This window comes from Narcine bancroftii, chromosome 13, assembly GCF_036971445.1.
Source record: "Narcine bancroftii isolate sNarBan1 chromosome 13, sNarBan1.hap1, whole genome shotgun sequence".
NCBI classification, from domain to species: Eukaryota; Metazoa; Chordata; class Chondrichthyes; order Torpediniformes; family Narcinidae; genus Narcine; species Narcine bancroftii.
Genome location: NC_091481.1, coordinates 15,043,679 through 15,064,497, shown reverse-complemented (window position 1 = coordinate 15,064,497; position 20,819 = coordinate 15,043,679). Strand labels below are relative to the sequence as shown.

At 37.4% G+C, this 20,819-nt stretch overlaps 1 protein-coding gene across 10 annotated transcripts in view; it reads right to left on the bottom strand.

Moving 5' to 3' along the window:
* srpk2 (SRSF protein kinase 2) overlaps nt 1-20,819 on the bottom strand; it is a 180,599-nt gene that overhangs the window by 21,855 nt on the left and 137,925 nt on the right. For all 10 annotated transcript variants that reach the window (XM_069908285.1, XM_069908284.1, XM_069908283.1 and 7 more), the window contains 6 exons: nt 17,689-17,776; nt 15,340-15,446; nt 9,825-9,990; nt 5,862-5,887; nt 1,301-1,538; nt 341-889 (listed from right to left, as the gene is read on the bottom strand). In XM_069908285.1, coding sequence (XP_069764386.1) covers nt 341-889; nt 1,301-1,538; nt 5,862-5,887; nt 9,825-9,990; nt 15,340-15,446; nt 17,689-17,776 — 1,174 coding nt within the window. The remainder of the gene's footprint in view (nt 1-340; nt 890-1,300; nt 1,539-5,861; nt 5,888-9,824; nt 9,991-15,339; nt 15,447-17,688; nt 17,777-20,819) is intronic.

The window sequence follows — 20,819 nt, the reverse complement described above, 5'->3', positions numbered from 1 at the left end:
CTGAGATGCATCCTCTAATACAATCACAGTATTCTGCAATGCTGCTGGCCATTTGATAACATTCAAATTGGTCAAACCTCGGGTGGGGCTGCACTGAGTATCAAGGCAATTCACAGAAAATAATCATAAATTGTTGGATCTTTGTTACTCTGCTTTTGGGCTCATGCAAAAAAAGTGTTTGTGAACATCCAGAAACCTATGAATTTTCATCACAAATTTGATGTGAACTTGCTGAAGTTAAAGTGCATTTCATGTCAGAGGAATCTTACCACAAGATATACACTGTTGAAGCTCAGAATTTTACCTTTTTAATTTAAAAAAAATCAGGGGGGATACTCACATTTTGGCACATCTCCGGTACTGGATGCAGATACAGTTCTACTTCTGTCTTGAGATGGACTACTGTCGTCATGCTCAGTCACTGTCGAGCCATCTGATCCACAAGCTGCAGATTCCAAGAGCTTCGAAAATTCTGATTCAGTCATTTCAGAAAATTGCTCCTCAGGACTCTTATTCTGTCCATTTTGTAAATCTCCATTAAACTGTCCATAAGGATTAGTGCAAGTTAAATTTTCAGCATTTTGTCCATCAACTGGACTATCTTCTGTATTGGGACACTCTTCTTCCTCCTCCTCCTCCTCCTCCTCTTCATTCTCCTCCTCTTCATTCTCCTCCTCTTCATTCTCCTCCTCTTCATTCTCCTCCTCTTCATTCTCCTCCTCCTCATCACAAAACTGCTGAAGTAAAAACGGACCATTTTCAACGTGCCCATTTGTTTTCAGTGATTCATCACATTTTGTTTCCGTCCTGGCAACCACATTTTCTATTTCATCTTTTCTCACATTTTCTTTCTCTGTATCTTCTTTTTCTTCTTGATTATCAACATCATCTGGCAAATTAATAATAGAAAATTACTCATGTCAAATCACATAAATAGATCCAAGTAGACAAATCCAGAAACAAGACACAAAAAGATCAGTGGATACAAAAGTAAGTGAATGGAACAATGTCTATCCTCAAACTGAATAAATAGGCCTTCAATAGGGGAGAAAAGTACTGTTTAAGATAAACTTAACAAATGTAAAGTTCAATATGTGGATAGGAAATGTGAAATCAGTTGTGAAAAATTAACTTAAGGTCACTTTCAAAATACAAACATAAGAGGTTAAAACAAATGTTGTGAACTGAGATTGCAAAAATGCAAAATATGTAACTTCCTACATTGCTTTTATATAAATGTTAAAAATTTACAAGGTTTAGGAATGTTTTTGGGAGAAGATTCTTTTGTGGGAACACTTACTGCTTTCATTATGTTGCTCCGCATCTCCCTCAGGATCTATCAGTGATTCCTTCAGCTCAACTACCTTCTCTCCTTCCTGGTCATTTGGTTTAACAGTTGTTAAAATCTCTTCCATCTTCTTCCTTTCTGCCTGTCTTTCCAACTCTTCTATCTCTTGCATACGTTTCTCCAGAAGCTCTGCCTGTCTCTTTTGCTTTTTTTTCAACTTCTTCTTTTTATTTTTAGACATCTTTCCTCCCTAAAACATTACAAAAATTGGTTGTTAATAGACAGGAATTGAAAACTACAATTTAAAAATTACCAGCACCTTGAATGAATGCATTTTAGAAAAAGCTTGGGTTTATTTAATGTAACAAAGTTTGAAAAAAAGCTCTATAGAAAATCTTGTGCATCTACGGAAAATCTTTATTTGCTTTCTGAAGCCTTTTATTCACTCTACCAAAGATTTAAGTTTAACTGCAGTGAGGTTTGCATCCGAGAACACTCAGTAAGAAATCTGAGAATTCTTATCCATTTCCATTTTTTTCTCTTTAAGTGTGAATGAAAATATAGTTAGTAAACTGATCAAACTTCTTGAGGGATTGCATCAATGTTTCGTTATTCTTGAATGCAACTCCTAAGTCAAAACATACAAGAGTTGTTTTACATATAAAGCTTTTTTACAATTTCAGGATGTTATTGACGTACATTTGCATTGTTGTTGTAATAAGGGGGAACATGACAACTAATTTGCACAAAACAAAATCCCACAAATAACACCAGGAAACTTTCCCTATTCTTCCTCAACCGATATTATGAGATATTTCACAAACACTGGAGAAAGCAGGGGTTGTCTCAGTTTAACATTTAATTGAAAAGACAGAAATTCCAATACTCCTATTCAAATTGTTTTTCCTGATATCAAACATGATACCATTTGTCAAAATGCAATATTTTTATTAAACCAAATTAACTATATTTTGGAGAAAACTATTACCAATCCATATGTAGGCATTGCATCCACTTTCCTAATTTATGCATTTTCACTGGCATGGCTTGGCAATCAATGTCAATGCATTATTTATTTTTTTCTGTCTGCACTCTGTTGGGTGGCATGCATCACAACATATGCGAGAAGATTAACAACTCTGCAGAAACACAAGATGTCTGCCTACAGATTTAAAAAGTCTATAGATAGATAGCTGTATATCAATCAGATCTAATGAAATGTAACACATCATCTACATTTCTGATCTATATCTCCACAATTTTCTGGACTTTTCAAGTTTTGTAACCATTCCATCTCTATCCTCCACATTCATTGGCTCTGGTCTAGTTTCAGATTGCCTCAATCAGTAGTATTCTCCTTTAATTTAACCTGAACATTTTATTAATTCCAGGGGAGGAATTAAATTCCACCATCACGAGAGAAATAGAATTTATACTAGAGAAACAGTATTTAGACTAGAGATATAGTATTTATATAAAAAGACTACCTCCCAACCTGGACTGCTTGTTTCCATCAGTCCAAAAGTGGCAATTAAGATAGTGGATATGTTAATTTTTGAGTCACAGCATGGAAACAGGAATTTCAACCCAACCTGCTCCCACTGACCAAAATACCCCATCCATCCTAGTCCCAGTTTAACCCATATCCCTCTTCACCTATCCTATCCATATATCCCTCTAAATAGTTCTTGAACATTGCAGTACCTGCCCCAACTCTCACCTCCAGCAGCTAGTTTCATACAATCACCACCATCTGTGTAACAATTTTACCCTTCAGATTTATTTAAATCTCTTCATCTCTACCTTAAACCTACCGGCATTTCCTCTGGTTCTCAAATCCTTTACTCTGAGCAAAAGACCCTCTGCATTCACCCCAACTATTCCTCTCATGCTTTTATACAACTCTCTAACATCCCTCATCCTCCTTCCCTCCAAGCAAAAAATCCCGAGTCTGCTCAATTCCTCCCTATAGCTCAGGCTCTCAAGTCCTCAGAACACTCTCATAAATCTTCCCTACAAACTTTCCTACAAACACAATATTTCACATGTGACCACACCATCATCTTAAACAATTGCAACATGACCTCCCAACTTCAAAACTCTGACTGATGAAGGTCAATGTGCCAAAGTCTTTTTGACCACCCTATCTACCTGTGATGCAGTTTTTAAGGTACAATGTAGCTGCACTCCTGGACCCCCTCTGCTCTACAACACTCCCCAGATCCTTATCATTTACTGTGTAGTTCCTACCCATGTTCAACTTTCCTAAATTTAAAACTTTACATTTTTCTATATTAAATTCCATCAACCATTCCTCTCCCCATCTGTCCAACCGATCTACAATAGCAGCCACTAGCGCGATACCAAAATGCTTGAATCTTCCAAAAATGCTTGAATTCTGAAGTTTACCAGATTCTAATTCAAAAAGGGACAGAGGCAAAAAATAGATGACTATATACAGTAAACCCCACCCTACTGTATCCAGCACCTTTGGGGATTGGTATATGCTGGATAAGTGATCTTGCTGGTTGCTTGAAATTACATTCTGGGTTGATTGGTAAACTGACCACTAGAGGGTGCCAACGTTAAACTTTTGTGTTTTTTACCTATTTATTTTCTGCATTTTTTTTTGCCTGTTGCTTGAATTCCAGATAACATTTTTGCAGAACAATTGTTAGAATAAATTAACAAATGAATAGCACAGAAAACCATACTCTAATCAAACAGAGTCAGCATGTTCCAAGAAGAGGAAATAATGCGACACAAGAATTTTTTGAGGTCTCGACGAGAGTGATTACATGGAAACGAGTACGTGTATTGTCTTTGGCATTCAACAAGGTTCCTCACAAGAAGCCTATGTGTAGGAAATAAACATAATGCAGGAATAGAGGATTGGCTAACAGGCTGGGAATAACCTGTAGCCAGTGGGGTACCACAAGGATCAACACGACAATTGTAACTGTCTACAATAAACATGAAAGCAAATTATGGTAACCAAATTTGCAGATGATACAAATGGCTTAAAATTGAGTTAAATTGTTTATTGTCTCATGTACCTACGTACAGTAAAGTAACTTTGTTTTGCATGCTATGCAGGCAAGTCAACCTCTAAAGAGCAGGTAGTACAGATTAACAGTATAGTGCTACAATAAAACAAAAGTACAGTTAAACAATTGTCTCTTATACACAGCCACTTCAATGTGGAAATACTGCAGCTTTATTGTGCCATGGTTTCTGTGTAAAAGGTATGAACATAGAATTGGGGTGGGGGTCATTGCCTTTAAGCCGGCACCAGAGGTAGTCACAGCGCCAAATCGATGTCTGTGTAAAAAGGGTGATCTGGCAGCCCGGGACCAGGACAGGAAAGGAGATGTATGTGTACCGTCTTTGACAGCATTTAAGACCCAGTGGCATACAAGATACCCCCTTCTCCCCACCCCCACCCCACCCCCACCGCCCCACAATTTCAGCTGGGAATAGTAAGAATTTTTTTTCAGTGTATTTACAGGTAAGCATTTAAAACTTGGACAAATCATGCAACTCGGGCAATAGGAACATTTTTAAAATAATAATACTGCTATAATTTACAAGAGAAAACAACAACAGCTTAGCTGTAGCAGAAAACATTTTATAAAAACAAAGTGCCGCTGTGGGTCTCTGTGCTGGTCCCACTGTCTGTTCTCTCCTTACGCCAGTGTTGTTCGATTAATGACAGGTATTCTTTACGACAGTATTTCAGAATCTCTGTGTAAAAAGCCCTAGTGTAAGGCATAATCTTATACTAATGGGAGGTCTATTCAAGGGTCTGATAACTAAAAGAAAGAGATTATACTTGAATCTAAAGGTGAATGTTTTCAAACTTGTACATCTTCTTCCCGAAGGGAGGGGAAAAAGAAGTGGATGCGATGCAAGAGAAACTGATGGATTAGGTGCGTGGGCAAATAGCTGATAAATGGCATATGATGTGGGAAAATGTGACAATGTTCTTGGAAAAGAAGAACAAAAGGACAAAATATTATTTAAATGCAGAATATTGCAGGAAAACACAATGGGATGTTGGAGTATCTTTGCTATATAAAGGGCACTGCTTAAACCTGCGGAGTTTCTCCAGCAATCCGTTTTTACTTCAACCATGGCGTCTAGGTTTTCATATTTTGCTTCATCCCTCAGCTTTGGTGACTTTTGAGTGAACAAAATTAAAAAGTGAAGACTGCCAATAAAAGCAGAAATGCATTAGATCTTATGGAGGGAAAGCAAGAGACATTCAGGAAGATGGTATCAGAAGAGGAAGATAAAGAGTTTAAAATATGGGACAATATGTGAAGTGATAAAGGCTAAAGGAAAGCAGTGAACGGGAAAGTCTGAAAGAGGCATGCAGTACTGGATCTACAATTATGGACAAGAAACTCACAAAGAGAAACAGTTTTAACATTCCTATACAGTATATAAAATCAGCTTTGATGGATACAAATTCTTCAATTGTATTTATAGCAGGGAAAGTTTCTATGTGAGTTCTAATGAATTGCCATCCCTGTAAATGATCTTTGGACAGTAAAAACAGGAAATTACTCACCAGTTTCTGTTGCGGGGCAGTACTTACTGCAAAAATAAAACAAAGAGCATAGTAAATTGAAATATTTATAATCTATGGTCATATTTTACAATTTGACAGCTTTATCAGCAGAAATACTGGAGCAATTTTTTTAAATGTTGCTGTTTGATAAATATACAATTTTTTATTATAGTTCCTAATTTTTCATTGTAATCTATCCTGATTTCCAAATCTCAAAATAGATAGCTAGTTTCATTAGGACCACCAGCGTCCTTAGGTGGTCGGAAACTCCAACAACTCTCAGGGAGGAAATCGATTCCTCATTTAAATGTAGACATGCAGCACAATTACAGGGCCTTTTGGCCCACAAGCCCGTTCTGCCCAATTACACCCAATTGATGTACAACCCCAGGTACGTTTTGAACAGTGGGAGGAAACTGGAGCACGTGGAGAAAACCCACGTAGGAGAATGTACAAACTCCTTACAGACGGCCCAGATTCGAACCCAAGTCGCCGTGTTTATCAGCGCTGCATGCTGCCATCTTGAGTTGGGAATAGTTTTATGGGCTTTATATCAGTTTTGCAAGCATTGAGAGAAGTGGCAAAATAACTATGCATCCATACACCGACTTCCTGCCTGTGGATAACGTTAAGGAATTTATGGCTTCATGCAATGCAAATAAAAATGTTGAAACCTCTTCACCACTTCCATTCTGTGGCACTGTTTGGTGTCCTGCACAATATTAAAATTTTCTTCGGTTAAAAATTCCTACAGAGAAATCAAGAAGGAAAAGAGGATGTAATGAGATGGTAATGACAAATAATGTTAAGGAGAATCCAAGTATATTAAAGGCAAAAGAGAGAAACTTGGGAAGAATAGGGTTTCTTAGAGATCAACAATGCCATATGTGAGTGGAACCACAGGAGATGGCAAGGTTCTAAATGAATATTTTTGAATTTATCATGGAGTAAGTCATAAGCCCCTTTCATACTTGCAAGTGATCCCAGGAATTGACCGCCAATCAGCCTTTAAAGTGCCAAGTGTGAAAGCAAAACCAGCTCAACGTCACCGTCAGATGACGTCATCTCACACCAGGGATTGGCAGCTTCGACCCCTAGTACAATCCCCGGCGTTTGCAGACACCGGCGTTGCAATCAGGCAAGTGTGAAACGGGTAATTGCATTGTGGGATTGAAATTACCCATGTTTTTGCATAAGTGCAGTAACATGAAGGAAGAAAATTAAAATGAAGGTATAAACTTTGCAGTAGGAAAGTCGCAGTGGGAGAGAGAGAGGAAATAAATAGCAATAGCAGACAATTTTTAAACAGCATTGGAAAATTGGTAGTGCTATAGCGCACAATTTATAAAAATTGTGGGGGGAAAAACAATGCAGACCTCACTTTCCAGAATGCAGTGAAATAGAGAAACCCCCCTCCATAAATGCTCCATTGCTGCAGCCGGTCATACAGCCCTTTCTCTGCTGCGTGGAATTCTGGGAGGGCAGATCTGCCATCACTTTTCCCCCATGGTATTTATAAATTGTACACGATAGCGCTACCAACTTACCCATGCTAGATAAATTGTGGGCTATAGCGCTACAAATTTTCCCACCGGTTTAAAAATTGTCCACTATTGCTATTTTTTGCTAGCACTTTACCATGGTCATACTGTGCTGAACATAAAGCTTAATTATGTTATAATTAGGCATGATTAATTTTGTTCAAACACAAGATCATAATACATTGATCAGGATTTAGGGCAGCTCCACCATCATTCAATGAGTCATGACATTACCAGTAGAAGGTAGAACAGTCCTAACTCCGGGGATGGCTCCTTGCAAGTGTGAAAGAGTTCAGTGTCCCAGTTAAGAGTAGTCGAGAATGAAAAGCCAAACCCCGATTCCTATCCCGGGTCAATGAATGGCCATTTTAGTGGGATTCAAGTGTGAAAAGGGCTATACAGGCAAAGGAACTCGGGTTAACTAAATAGTGATGTCTTAAAGAGTAAATATTCTACTGAATAGGAAGTGCTGGAAGTGTTAAAGGGCACAAAGGTAGATAAATCCCCAGAGCCTGATTTATCTGAGGACATTGTATGCAGCTTGGAAATAAATTGTAGGAGCCCTGGAAGAGATATTTGCATCATCATGAGGTACAGGTGAGTTTCTAGAAAACTAGAGGGTTATTAATGTGTACCATTATTTAAGGAAGGCTGCAAGGACAAGCCAGAGAACTACAAGCCAGTGAGCTTAATGTCTGTAATGAGCATGTAATTGAAGGGATTCTGGGAGACAGGATTCACACATTTAGATAGCCAAGTACTGATTGGGGATAGGCAACATTGTTTTTTACCTGGGAAATTGTGCCTCACAAATTTGATTGAGTTTTTTGGTCAAGATGATTAATGAGGGAAGGGTGGTAGACCATGTCTAAATGGTCTTCAGCAAGGACTTTGACAAGATCCCACCTGGAAGGCAGATCCATAAAGTCAGATTGCATGGGATCCAGGATGAACTGGCAAACTGAGTACAGAATTGGCTTCAGAGAGTGGAGGGCATTACTCAGATAGGGGGCCAGGTGTATGCTGCAGGGTTTCCTGTTGTTGTCATCTATATTAACAACTCGGATGACAATGACGTTGGCATGGTTATCAAGTTTGTGGGTGATACCAATATTGGTTGTATTGTGGACAGTAAAGTAGGTTATCTAAGGTTTTTTTTTCAAAAAAGGATCTGAATGAACTGGAAAATGGCAGATAAATTTAAATCAGACAATTGCAACACATTGTACTTTCACTGGTTAAAGTAGGGCAGGACTTGCATGATGAATTTTAGGGTTAAGGAGAGTGAGGAAGGGTGCAGGTATATTGTTGCATCAAAGTGGTGAAGTAGGTAGTCAAGGTTGTGAAGGCAGCATTTGGCACATTTGCCTTCATCGGTCCTGGCATTGAGAAAAGGAGCAGGTACTTGGATTTGGCAATGGTTTCAGACTGGAATGGACCATAGAATCATTTAACTACTGACCTTAAGCTGAACTTCCAATCCCATGCGCTCTATTGCAAAGGTCACCTCATAATACAAATTCCATGTATACTGCACGACAACATTGCCAAGGTGAATTATACTAAGAATTTTTTAAACAGAACATTGATTGATGGACATCTCCTCCTCTGACCTCCACCAACATTCTCTGAGAGACAGATTTGAAGAAGTATCTTTAAGGAAAATAAGTGAGGTAGGAGGGTGGAATGCTAAAGCTTGGGAAACAATATTTTAGTGAATGTTTAAGTAGACACTTGAGGGGCCAGAATTGGTGAAGATATCTCAGAAACCTACAAGGTTGAAAGATAATACAGATGGAAATAGGGGTTTGGACCATGGAAGGGCTTAAAAACAAAGATCAGAATAACAATGAAGGATGTGATGAATCAGGACACAGGATTGGCCAACAAGCACAGAAATGTTGGGTGAAAGGAATCTGGTGCAAGTTAGGCATCTTTGCACAGAGTGAGGCAAGGGAGGCTGGCCTACAGTGCACTGAAATTTTGAAGGCCAATGGTAACAAAGGCTAACATGAGTCCTGAGGTAGACATAATCAGTTGTATTAACGGCACAGATAGTAGGAAAGAACCTCAGCAGAATCAAATAATACCAATAAGGAAAAAGCCTGATAAAGAGTGGAGATTTTGATGACTGAGGATATAACTCTGGCATTTTTGTTCTGATGGTCTGAAAAAGGTGTGGCAACTTAGCAGCAGGGAAAAGAATCAAAATAGATGGCACGAGATGGAGCATTCTGCTGTGCTATAAAGGGAACTCAATTCCTGAGTTATAATTCCAGAAAATTTAACATGATCAATCAGGCTGATTTGTAAAATTGCAACAATCCCAATACAGAACTTTCAAATCATACAGAAGCTATTAAACATTGAACAAAAAGTCTCTAACCAAAACAATCTGAAACTGCCTTGAAGCACAAATTACCTGCTGAGCCAGAGGGAGGTGGAGCCCCTGCTTTTTGCCATTCTGTTGCTTCCACGGCCATTCGTCGGATATAAGATTCATCTACACACATTAAAATGTTTTCTGGTTTTATATCTGTATGGATAATCTTGCATTTGCTGTGTAGATAATCCAAACCCTGCAAGACCTATTACCAAAAAGAGCACCGTACAATTTATAGCCTTCTCATTTTATTTTATTAATAAACAAAATTGTTTTTGTTCTATTATTCATCACGTTTCAGGAAAAGTTTTATCCTCAAATGTATTCCTGAAAAAAAGCACTTTGCAAAATAAGAGCTTTGATACACAGTGTTTCTTTCATTCCCATGTTTATACAAATGTATTTAACATTAAATTTTGGCTTGCTGATTCACTACTGAACAAAAGCACAACACTTGCATTGGCCATGTTGCAAGCCCTACCGCAATATAAATCAGCAATAACTCAGACCAAGAGATATGGGAAATGTCCAGAATGGTCAAATCCAGTTTATAGTTCACTGTACAAATTATTATTGAATTCATCAAATTTTAAAACAAAATTGCTGGATCAGCCTGGAATGAGCTATCTCTTCAGAGTAAATATATGCTGGCACTCATCCAGGCCATGAACAAAGGCCTACATCACACATCTTCTATACTCCCATACACCCAGATGTAAAGCCGGCACAGCAACTAAAACTGCAGTGGCATACAACAGAAGACCTGACACCACCCCCCTCCCCTCAAAAAGTAAAATTAGGATTGCAGTTTTGCCCTATCAAGGTTGTTACTGTATTCTACCAACTAATATTGACTAGAAACCCACAATTTCAGGATCTGTGTCCCTGGAGAGCCAACTAGGTCCCTGGTTAGGAAGACGAATTGATCAATTAATTAAATTATTTCGCTCATTCATTATCCATAAAGTGGAAGTTATAATCCTTGTGGGGAAATCCAAGGGTCAGATTGCTCAGCATCCACGTACAACACTGAGCTATGTAGAGCACAAGGTAATAGTGGGACAGAAAGTCAGTGAATTGTTGTCTCCAAACTCCAAAAAAATTATATGCATCCACACAGAGTCCAAGAGTAGAACCGATTGCTGATAAACCATTAAGGACATTTATAGATCAAATTAAATTTATATTCAAATAATGAAATTAACAATCAACAAAAGGAATGTTTGCATAACTGAAATAAATAAATTTTATATTATGTGAAAAATAGAAAACATGTTTATAATCTTGATTTTATACATTTTCAAATTAAATTATGAAAAGCCAAATTTCAGCAAATGTTGTGAAGGTAGAATTATTTTTTTGAAAAATTAGCACATTTCACTTGAAAAAGTACAAAGGTACCTTCAGATTAATAGCAAATTATGAAATATAAGGAAAGCAGAATATAAAAAAGTACAAATCATCAGCCTAGAATCTAACAAAAATGACATTTAAATATTTATACATCCAAATTAAATTGAACTTGTGTTTGCCAAAAAAAAGTTCCAAGATAACTTTCTGGTCTCATAAATCTGTCAAAGCTAAATACATTTAATATTCAAAAAATATGATACATTGCCAAATAAACTCAAATCCTGGACACTTATGAATATATGCCCTGAATTCCGATGACAAAAAGTTCATATGAGATATATTCTTGAAATTAATTGAAGGGGTATGAGAATATCTTGTTTGGAGGGGATTTTAACTTTTGATTGGATCCAGTCATGGACAAGTCAACAAAGAAAGTGACGAAGGCCAGGGTGGCTAAGTCTACCCTGGTCTTTATGAAATAATTGAATCTCAGAGATGTTTTGAGATCTCGAGAGAAAGGAATCACTCCTTTTACTCAAGACAACATGACTCCTACACTAGAACTGATTTATTTTTGACATCAGCCCAATTGGAGAGTAGGATAATTAAATTATCAGCCATTAATGAAGAAATTACAGGATGACTTAGAACATTGGAAAGAATTGCCACTAACATTGATAGGGATGGTAAATTGCATTAAAATGAATGTCTTCCCAAGGATACAATACCTATTTCAATCGTTACCAATTCCCTTAACAGAGAAATTCTTCAATGAACTAAAGAGAATAATAAGGAAATTCTTATGGAAAGGGGGGGGGGGGGGGGGAAATCGAGGATAGCGCTAGATAAATTAACAGAATGGTACAAACAAGGTGGTTTGCAGCTGCCAAATTTAAAAATTTTTATAGAGCAACACAATTAAGGTATCTATTAGATTTTTATCAAACAAGGGCAAAACCAGATTGGACCAAGATAGAGCTAGATAAAATAGGGGAGAAGGTACCAGAAAATATACTTTATAAGTGGGATGAAAAACTGGTGCAATTTAGAAGTTCACCAGTACTGCACCATTTATTCAACATATGGAAGAAGATTCACGTAGAAGGGAAAAAAAACAAATGACCAACTACCAAAATTATTATTGACGCAAAATCAACTAATCCCTTTTACAATAGATAACCTTTCCTTTAGAGAATGGGAGAAAAAGGAATTAAAAGAATAGAAAATTGTTTTTTGGGAAATAATTTATTCTCATTTGAACAAATGAAGTACAAATATGGAATAACTCATGGTACAATGTTTGCATAACAGCAATTGAAAACCTACTTAAAGGACAAATTGGGAAGCAGACTGAGATTACCAGAGGGAAGCAGCTTTGAATATGTGATTACAGAAACAACGATAATAAAAAGATTTATAACAAACATGTACATTAAGCTGCAAGAGAAGGAAAATGATGAAATAAGCTATAAACCCAAACAAAAGTGGGAAAAAGATTTAAACATAAAAATAAAAAATGAAATATGGGAAAATTTATGCTCTGAAACTACAAAAAATATAATTAACACAAGGTTACGCATGATACGATTTAATTGGTTACACAGGCTATATATCATGCCCCAAAAGTTAAATAAATGGGATCCAACATTATCAGATAGATGTTTTCGCTATAAGAAGGAAACGGGAACAACAGTACATGCAATTTGGGCATGTGAGAAAGTCAAAAAGTTTTGGGAAGATCTAAATCAGATATTAAATAAAATCACAAAAAACATACCAAAAAATCCAGAGATCTTTCTTCTAAGTAATATAAGTAGTAAAGAATTAGGCCTCAAACTGGATGAAGCGCAAAAAAGATTTATTATGATAGCCTTAGCAATAGCAAAAAAATGTATAATGTCAACTTGGACATCAGAAGAGAGCCTGAGAATACAGCAATGGTACATGGAAATTAATAAATGTATTCCATTGGAAAAAATAACATATAATTTTTTAAAAAGTCACATTATTTGAACAAATTTGGGAACCATGCATGGAACATAACAGAGAGGGCTTGCCTCGGACCTCCACCCCCTAAAATGATAGAATGAGAAGATGACAAAATGACCTGATCCAGTGTGTAAAAGTAGATGACACAATTTTCTTGTTTATTTTCATTGTGTGATTACATTGTTTAACGGTTTTATTGTATTGTATATGTTGAACGTTTAATGGGTTTGGAGGGGGGTGGGAAGGAGAGAGGGAAGGGAGGGGGGAAAAAGGGGAGAAAATGCCACTGTGTATATTCAAGAGGGAAATGTTTGTGTGTATTTTGATTGATATGGTTCATAGTGTGAAAAATCTTTAAAATGTTTTTTAAATTGGAGAGTAGGATAGTGGAAACTGAGTATACAGTGTGGCTAATGTCGGACCACTCTCCGTTGACTTTGTCCATTACCATGCCAGATAAGCAGGTCTCAATGTATAGATGGCGTTTGAACACGATGCTGTTGGGAAAACTGGAATTTTGTAGCTTTGTCAGGGCCCAAATAGAACTGTTGTGTGAGATAAAGTGCCCCTCTACCGAAGACAATTTTCTAATATGGGGCACAATGAAGGCTTATTTAAGGGGCCAGTCCATTGGATATACCATAAGCATTAAAAAGGAACACATGAAGGAGGTTAGTGGCCTAGAACAAGAGATACCTCAATTAGAAAAGGATTACCAAACAGCAGCAGGCACAGAAAAAAAATACAGGATTTTGGTGAGCAAAAAAAATCTCAAATACAATATGTCACAAATATATGAAACAGAAAAGCTGATTTTAAGATCTGGACAGCAGTAATTATGAGCTGGAGAAGATCTACAAATTCTTATCCAGGCAGGTGAGAGTGGAAGAGGCCTCAAGAACAATTAATGTGATTTGGACAAGAGAAGGCAATATCTCATATCAACTAAAAGAAATAAATGATACGTTTGGAAGATTTTACAAGGAATTGCATAAATTGGAATTAAGGGGTGATCCCAAAAAATAAATGATTTTTTGCTTCCATTGGACTTACCAAATTTGGATCAGGAAGAGCAAGAGGGGCTGAATTCCCCTTTCTCTAAAGAGGAAATCGCAAAGACCTTGGGCTCTTTACAAGCTGGCAAATCACTGGGAGAGGATGGATTCCCTGCTGAATTTTATAAAGAGTTTAAAGATCAGTTAATGCACCTTTTTATGAAGGCGGTGGATCAGGTGGCAGTGATGCATACCCTCCAGGAATCTTACTCAACAGCAATCATCATGGTGATATCTAAAAAAGGCAGGGATCTATCTCATAAAGACCCATTTCATTATTAAATACCAATAATATCATTGCAAAAGCATTGGCTGACAGGTTGGCAAAATATATGCCGAAATTAGCAAATCCAGATGATCAGATTTGTAGAAAGGAGGCAGTCAGCAAACAATATAGCTAGACTGCTTAAAATAGTGCATCTGGCACAGTCAGGGGTGGATCCAGAAGTGGTTGTAACTCTGGATGCAGAGAAAGCCTTTGACTGACTGGAGTGGGACTTTTTGTTCAAGGTCCTGGAGAAATTTGAATTAGGTCAAACATTTATATTGGGTGAAGACATGATACCATAAACCCTAAGCAAAAATATTACACTTAGGCAGATATCTCCAGTGTTTCCATTGAGTAGGTCCAGTCGGCAGGGCTGTCCATTCTCTCTACCGCTGTTCGTACTGGCAATTCAGCAGCTGGCAGAAGCCATTTAGCAGGTTCACAGTTGGCCATGTGCAACACAAAATCAACTTTTTTGCTGATGATGTGTTAGTGTGTTTGACAACCCCTTGGGTTGGGGGGTGTGGTCGTTGGCCAGGCTGAAGACCACACTGAAAGATTATGCAAAGGTCTCAGGGTATATAAAAGTGAAATTATGCCTTTGACAAATGGTCATTATAGCGCCACTGTCAACAAATGGCCACAGGAAGGCATCAAGTATTTGGGGGTAAAAATCGATAAATATTTACATAACTTGTACAAACTTAATTATCTCCCTTTGCTCCAGAAAGTTGAGGAGGACCTTAATAGATGGAGGACTCTGCCCATTACACTGGTGGGCAAAGTTAACTGTGTCAGAATGAAGGTGATGCCAAGACTCCAGTATCTTTTTCAGTTGTTACCCATTTCATTCCTTTCTGTTCTTCTGGTTAACTTTTTGTTGACATACCTGTTGAATAATACTTTTCACACAATGAATAGGAAGTCCTTGGTAATTAGATTTGATGATCCATTTCAAAAGATGGTGACCCAGCACTTCAAAAACCATGCAGACATCTGTAATATAGTTAAGGAGGAAAGCATTCTGATCTCATTACTTTCCACACCCAGTTTATTAAACATGAATTCTTCATAGATAACAATGAACTGGTTTCTCATTAACCTGAGGAAGCAACCATTTCCCATCATGACAATATTGACTTTGGATCAATTATCAACTCAGCATCGAAATCAGTAAATGACCAAGTTCCTTCCATCTCTCTCCAAATTAATATAAAAAAGGTAGGTTAAAGTTGGACAAATCCTCAGGGCCTAATGAGATGTGTGCATGGCAAAGTGGAGATTCCCTTAAAAAAATAGTTCCAACATACATTTGTGGTCTAATAAATCTGTAAAATTATATTAACATATTTTAAATTTTTGATGACCACAGGTAAGTTGTCAGATAAATGGATGACAGCAACTGTAGTATCAATCATGATTCAAGGAGGGGAACAGAGGCAATCTAAGGAATTATAGGCCAGTGAGTCTATTATTAGTAGGATATAAATTACTCAGTAACTTCTGATAGACAAGATTAATCTGCATTTGCAGAGGTAGGGATGAATCAAGGATAACCATGATTTTGCTATGGGAAGGATCCTATTTGTTATTTGTGACGAAAACGTAGGTGGTCTGATTAGCAAGTTTGAAAATGACACAAAAATTAGGGGTAAAAATCGATAAAGATAATGATGAAGGTTGCAGAAGGATACAGCAGGAGAAAGGTGGAAATATGAGTAGAGAAATGGCAGATGGAATTTAATCAGGACAAATGGTATGTCCAAATCAAGAGGAAAGTTCATCATAATTTGGAGCACTGATGTAGAGGAATCTTGGGATGCAAGTCCATAGCTCCCTCAACACAAGCAGTAAAGAAGGCATTCATGCCTTGGTTGGGACATTGAGTGTTAAAGTTAGGAAATTGCTGTTCACAAAATGTTGGTTCGTCCACGTTTGGAGCATCATGTATAATTCTGGTCTCTTGCTTATTGGTAGGCTGGTCCAGAAAGTTAAAACAGACAAGTTCAAGGGTGAGAAAGCAAATTGTCCTGGAGGTAGGAAGGAGAGTGTGACTGTGGAGGGTTGTTTTTCAAATTGGTGGCTTGTGACCAGCGGTGAGCCAAGGGTAAGAGTGCTCAGCCTATTGTCTTATATTTTAATTATTTGGATGAAAATGCATGTGATATGATTAGTAAGTATGCAGATGACACCAAAATTGGTGGTATAGTGGAGAGAGAGAAAGTTGTCTATAACCGGATATACAGTAGATCAACTTAGAAATTGGGCAAAAGGAATGGCTATAGAATTTAATTGGGACTAACTTAATTGGGACACATGGAAAGTTGCATATTTGCGTTTTTTAACTCGGACAGTCAAAGCCCTGGGGAGTGTTGCTGAACAAAGAAACCATGGGATGCAAGTACACAGTTATCTTGTAAGCAGAAACAAAGTTAGATAAGATGGTGAGAAAGGGATATAATATGCTTGCCTTCATAGGCCAAGGATTTGAGTACACAAGTTGGGACATCATGTTATAGTTGAACAAAATGTTGGTTATGCAGCATTTAGAATATTTTGTGCTGTTCTGGTTGAAACAATGGGATTATGCTAGAGAAAAGATTTAAAGAATGTTCCCTGAGTTGGAGGGCTTAAAAATTATAAGGAGACACTGGTGAGGTTTGATCAGTTTTCCCTGGAGTGAAGGAGGCTGAGGTGACAAAATTATAAGAGGTTCAAAGAGGCTAGATAGCCTGTGATAGCCTTATGGAGGGAGAGAAAGTAGGTTTAAAGAGAATCTGAAAGGTGAATTTTTCCACACAAGGAATTGATGATACCATCAGCGAGCTGTCAGGTGAGGTGAAGGAACCTGGAACCAGAACAACATTTAAAAGGCATCTGGACAGGTTCTTGAATGAGCAAAACTGAGGGATATGGAATTGCAGGTGAGTGGAATTAGTAGATTGGCATGATGGACAGAATTGATGTGGTGGGCCAAAGGGCTTGTACCTTTACTATATTATTCTATGCAAAGACTTATTAACTTATAAAATCAGAATTTTCCAATTCATCCTTAAAACGTGCTACCAACAGCCACAAAGGCTTTTTGTGGGGCAAGGATACACATTTCAAAATTTTCTAATAAATGTATTGCCCTAATCATACCAGGACTTGTAATGCAAAATTGAAACAACAATAAAACAGAATGACAAGGATGCAAAATGTTCTAGATCACAAAACAAAAACCACTAAAGGATACGTATTCCATTCATGCCCGAAAGTTTGAAATCATCAATTAATTGTACTACCATGTCCTTATTTGGATCATTAGGATCACTTTCTCGTACCTGGGAATATTAAAATAAAACTGATCAATAGAGCACCCTCAATTAAACATATTCTAAACAATTTTTTAATTGGAAAACTGGAGAAATATTATTCGTCTAATGTACAATCATACCATAATTTCTTAGGATGTCACTATGACAAAGTAATCCAGGATCACCAAATAAAAAGAATTGCTGAATTTGCGCTTAGTTTCCTGTTTAGGGTGTCGTTAAACTCGCAGTAGAATTAAATGCTAAGTGATTGAATAGACTTGGGATCCAAATCCATGCATCACAAATCAATGCCAGTTTTTGATGTTAATTTTAATGAAGTTCCAAAGACACATTTCAAAGAAACGTAAAATAAACTCTTACAAATGAAAGAATTATACAATGAATGCATAACCTTTGTAATCTTTTGAAAAATGTTCCCAATTTTGTTCAGCACAATTTTTTAACAAGATAGAGTGATACAGATCTATTTATGTCATTAAAGCCAAAAAAGAAATTTTCTCCCTAGTACGATAGAAACAGGTCCATAACATCATCCGAATTGCAACTTGTGTTGGCAAGGAGCAAATGTACATTTCATGAAATGCGATGCTAAAATGTAAGCATCTAATGCAGGGAAAATGAGTTTGCATTAAGTGAATGAAGGTGGCAGGTTCTGTTTGGTGGAGGAAAATGTCAGAAGATGGTGGTTTGTGCAATCTATCCCAATTCAACAACTTGTTGCACAATTTTTGCATTAAACAAAAATGAGGGTGCTCATTAATTCCGTAAAATTAATCTGGCATGCTCAGCTCTTGTTGGTGGACTATCAGATGTTATTTTATTAATACTACATTTAATGGTTTTTTTTTAATTATCACAAAGAACAATTTCAGTGATCCATAACACAGAAATTTTGGTAATGGCCAGAAAGCATAGAAACCAGGGCCCCAGAGGGAGTGTAGGACAAGGTCCACCAGAGTGGAAAGTAAAAAAATCACCAAGTGACATGATTTCCAAATGGTTCAATATCAGATTATTGGAGTTCTATAGTATAATGTCCTGCCAGCAATAATTTAGAATTAAAACCCATATTGCAATCAGATGACATGCACAAGCTGGCATTGTGCAGCATGTGATATTGAAGAATGAATTAGAATACCTGAAGTTTTTCTATTTGCTGCTGCCCTAGTATTCTCCCATTGATGCATTCAGGTACAAAGTAAAATCTTTTTGTTCATGTGTATGTTCTTGCAACTCTACTTCCACATCTGGTTTCTAGGAACACTAATGTGACAGATTATGTTATATTTTATATGTTTTAAATGAGATAAATTGTGGCAGGTTTTTTAATTAAGTTACATACAAACACTTCAAAACAGATCTCGTTTAAAATGCCAGAGTTCTGCTCAAGCCAGACAGCCCAGGCTCCTGGTGCCTTTGCAAAAACTTTGAAGAATGCCTATAAGGACTTCACAAGTGGGTGTTAATTGGACATGCTGTGGAGTAATGGATTTTTGTTTTGGAAAGCAACAGATGAACAAACTCGGAAGATTAGGTCCAGAGCCACAGTCTGTCTGAGTGCAGTTGGCTGTTCTAAGAGGATCATGTGGTTTTCCCTGAGAGAGAGAGAGAGAGAGATAGAGAGAGAGAGAGAGAGAAAGAGATAATTAATTCAGTTCTACAGTTCAGCAGCACCTGCTGGGACTGGAACAGGACAAGCTGGCAAGCTTGTGGAAAAAAACCATTTTGAGGATGGGTTGTGAGTTCTTAGATCAGCCTGTTCAAAGCCCTTGTGGTCCATACAAGAGGAGATGGCTGCTGTATAATGTTTCATTTGAAATATGGGAAACAAAAATAAACTCTGGTGACCTGAAAGAAAGAGGTTATCATCTGGAAAACCCTGATGGGGCAAGTTTCTTCGTCAAGACACTGAAGTGGCTGATCAGAATGAATCAGTTGTGGGTGTCCAACGAGCAACAAATCTCTCTCTGAAAATTGACAAGAACCTTGAGCGATAAACATTTACCTTTCAAGCACCAAAGCCTGGTGAAATTCATAAATATTAAATTCTGTGCACAGTATAAGAATTGCCTGATACTGGTGAACTTGGAGGAGTGAGAAGTGAGAATGGACTGTGAATAAAATAACTTTTCTGAACATTACATACACGTGTGCTTAGAATTAAAAGGGAGTTAAGTTAATAGTAAAAAGTTAAAATTTGATCATTTTTATGTTTAAAGATAATTAAAAGCAACTTTTATTTAAGTAACGATTTGTCTTGGTGAATTTCTATTGCTGCTGGGTTTTGGGTCCTCTGGGCTCGTAACATAAATAACTTGCCCTCCAATTTCTGAAAAGTTACCTCTATTTTAAAGTAACTACTGAGAACTTAAACCTACCATTCAAAAAAAAGAATTTTTTTTATTACAAGGACGGACAATGCTTGTAAACCTTCAAAGATATCACACTTGGACTCCTCTGTCACCACAGAGTTCCTTTTTGTTTCCCTCATTTCAAGTGAAACATTAGGCAGCCAGTCCTCTCCTCTTGTATGGACCACAAGGGCTTTGACCAGGCTGAACTAAGCACTCACAACCCGTCTTCAAAATGGGGGTTTTCCACAAGCTTGCCAGCTTATCAGGTTCCAGTCACAGCTTCTGCTGCTGAACTGAATTCTCTCTCTCCCTCTCCCCCCCCAGAGAAAAACCCGTTTGACTCTCTCCGTTTGCAAAACCACATGACCTCCCCCCCTTAGAACTCAGAGAACCTACTGCTCCTAATCCTCTGAGTTCTTTCATCTGTTGTTCTTCAAAACAATAATCCATTAGTGAAGTCCCTTGGGCACTCTTCAAAGTTTTTGCAAAGGCATTTGGAGCCGGACTGTCTTGCTTGAGCAGACCTCCCGATCTGTTTTGAAGTGTTTGTATGTGACCTACACTAAAAAACCTGCCACAATTTATCTCCTTTACAATATATACAATATAAAACACAACATAATCTGTCCCACAATTATGATAAAAAACATCTTAAAAAGGTATAGATTGTGGGGGTTTAGTTTCACACTTCACAA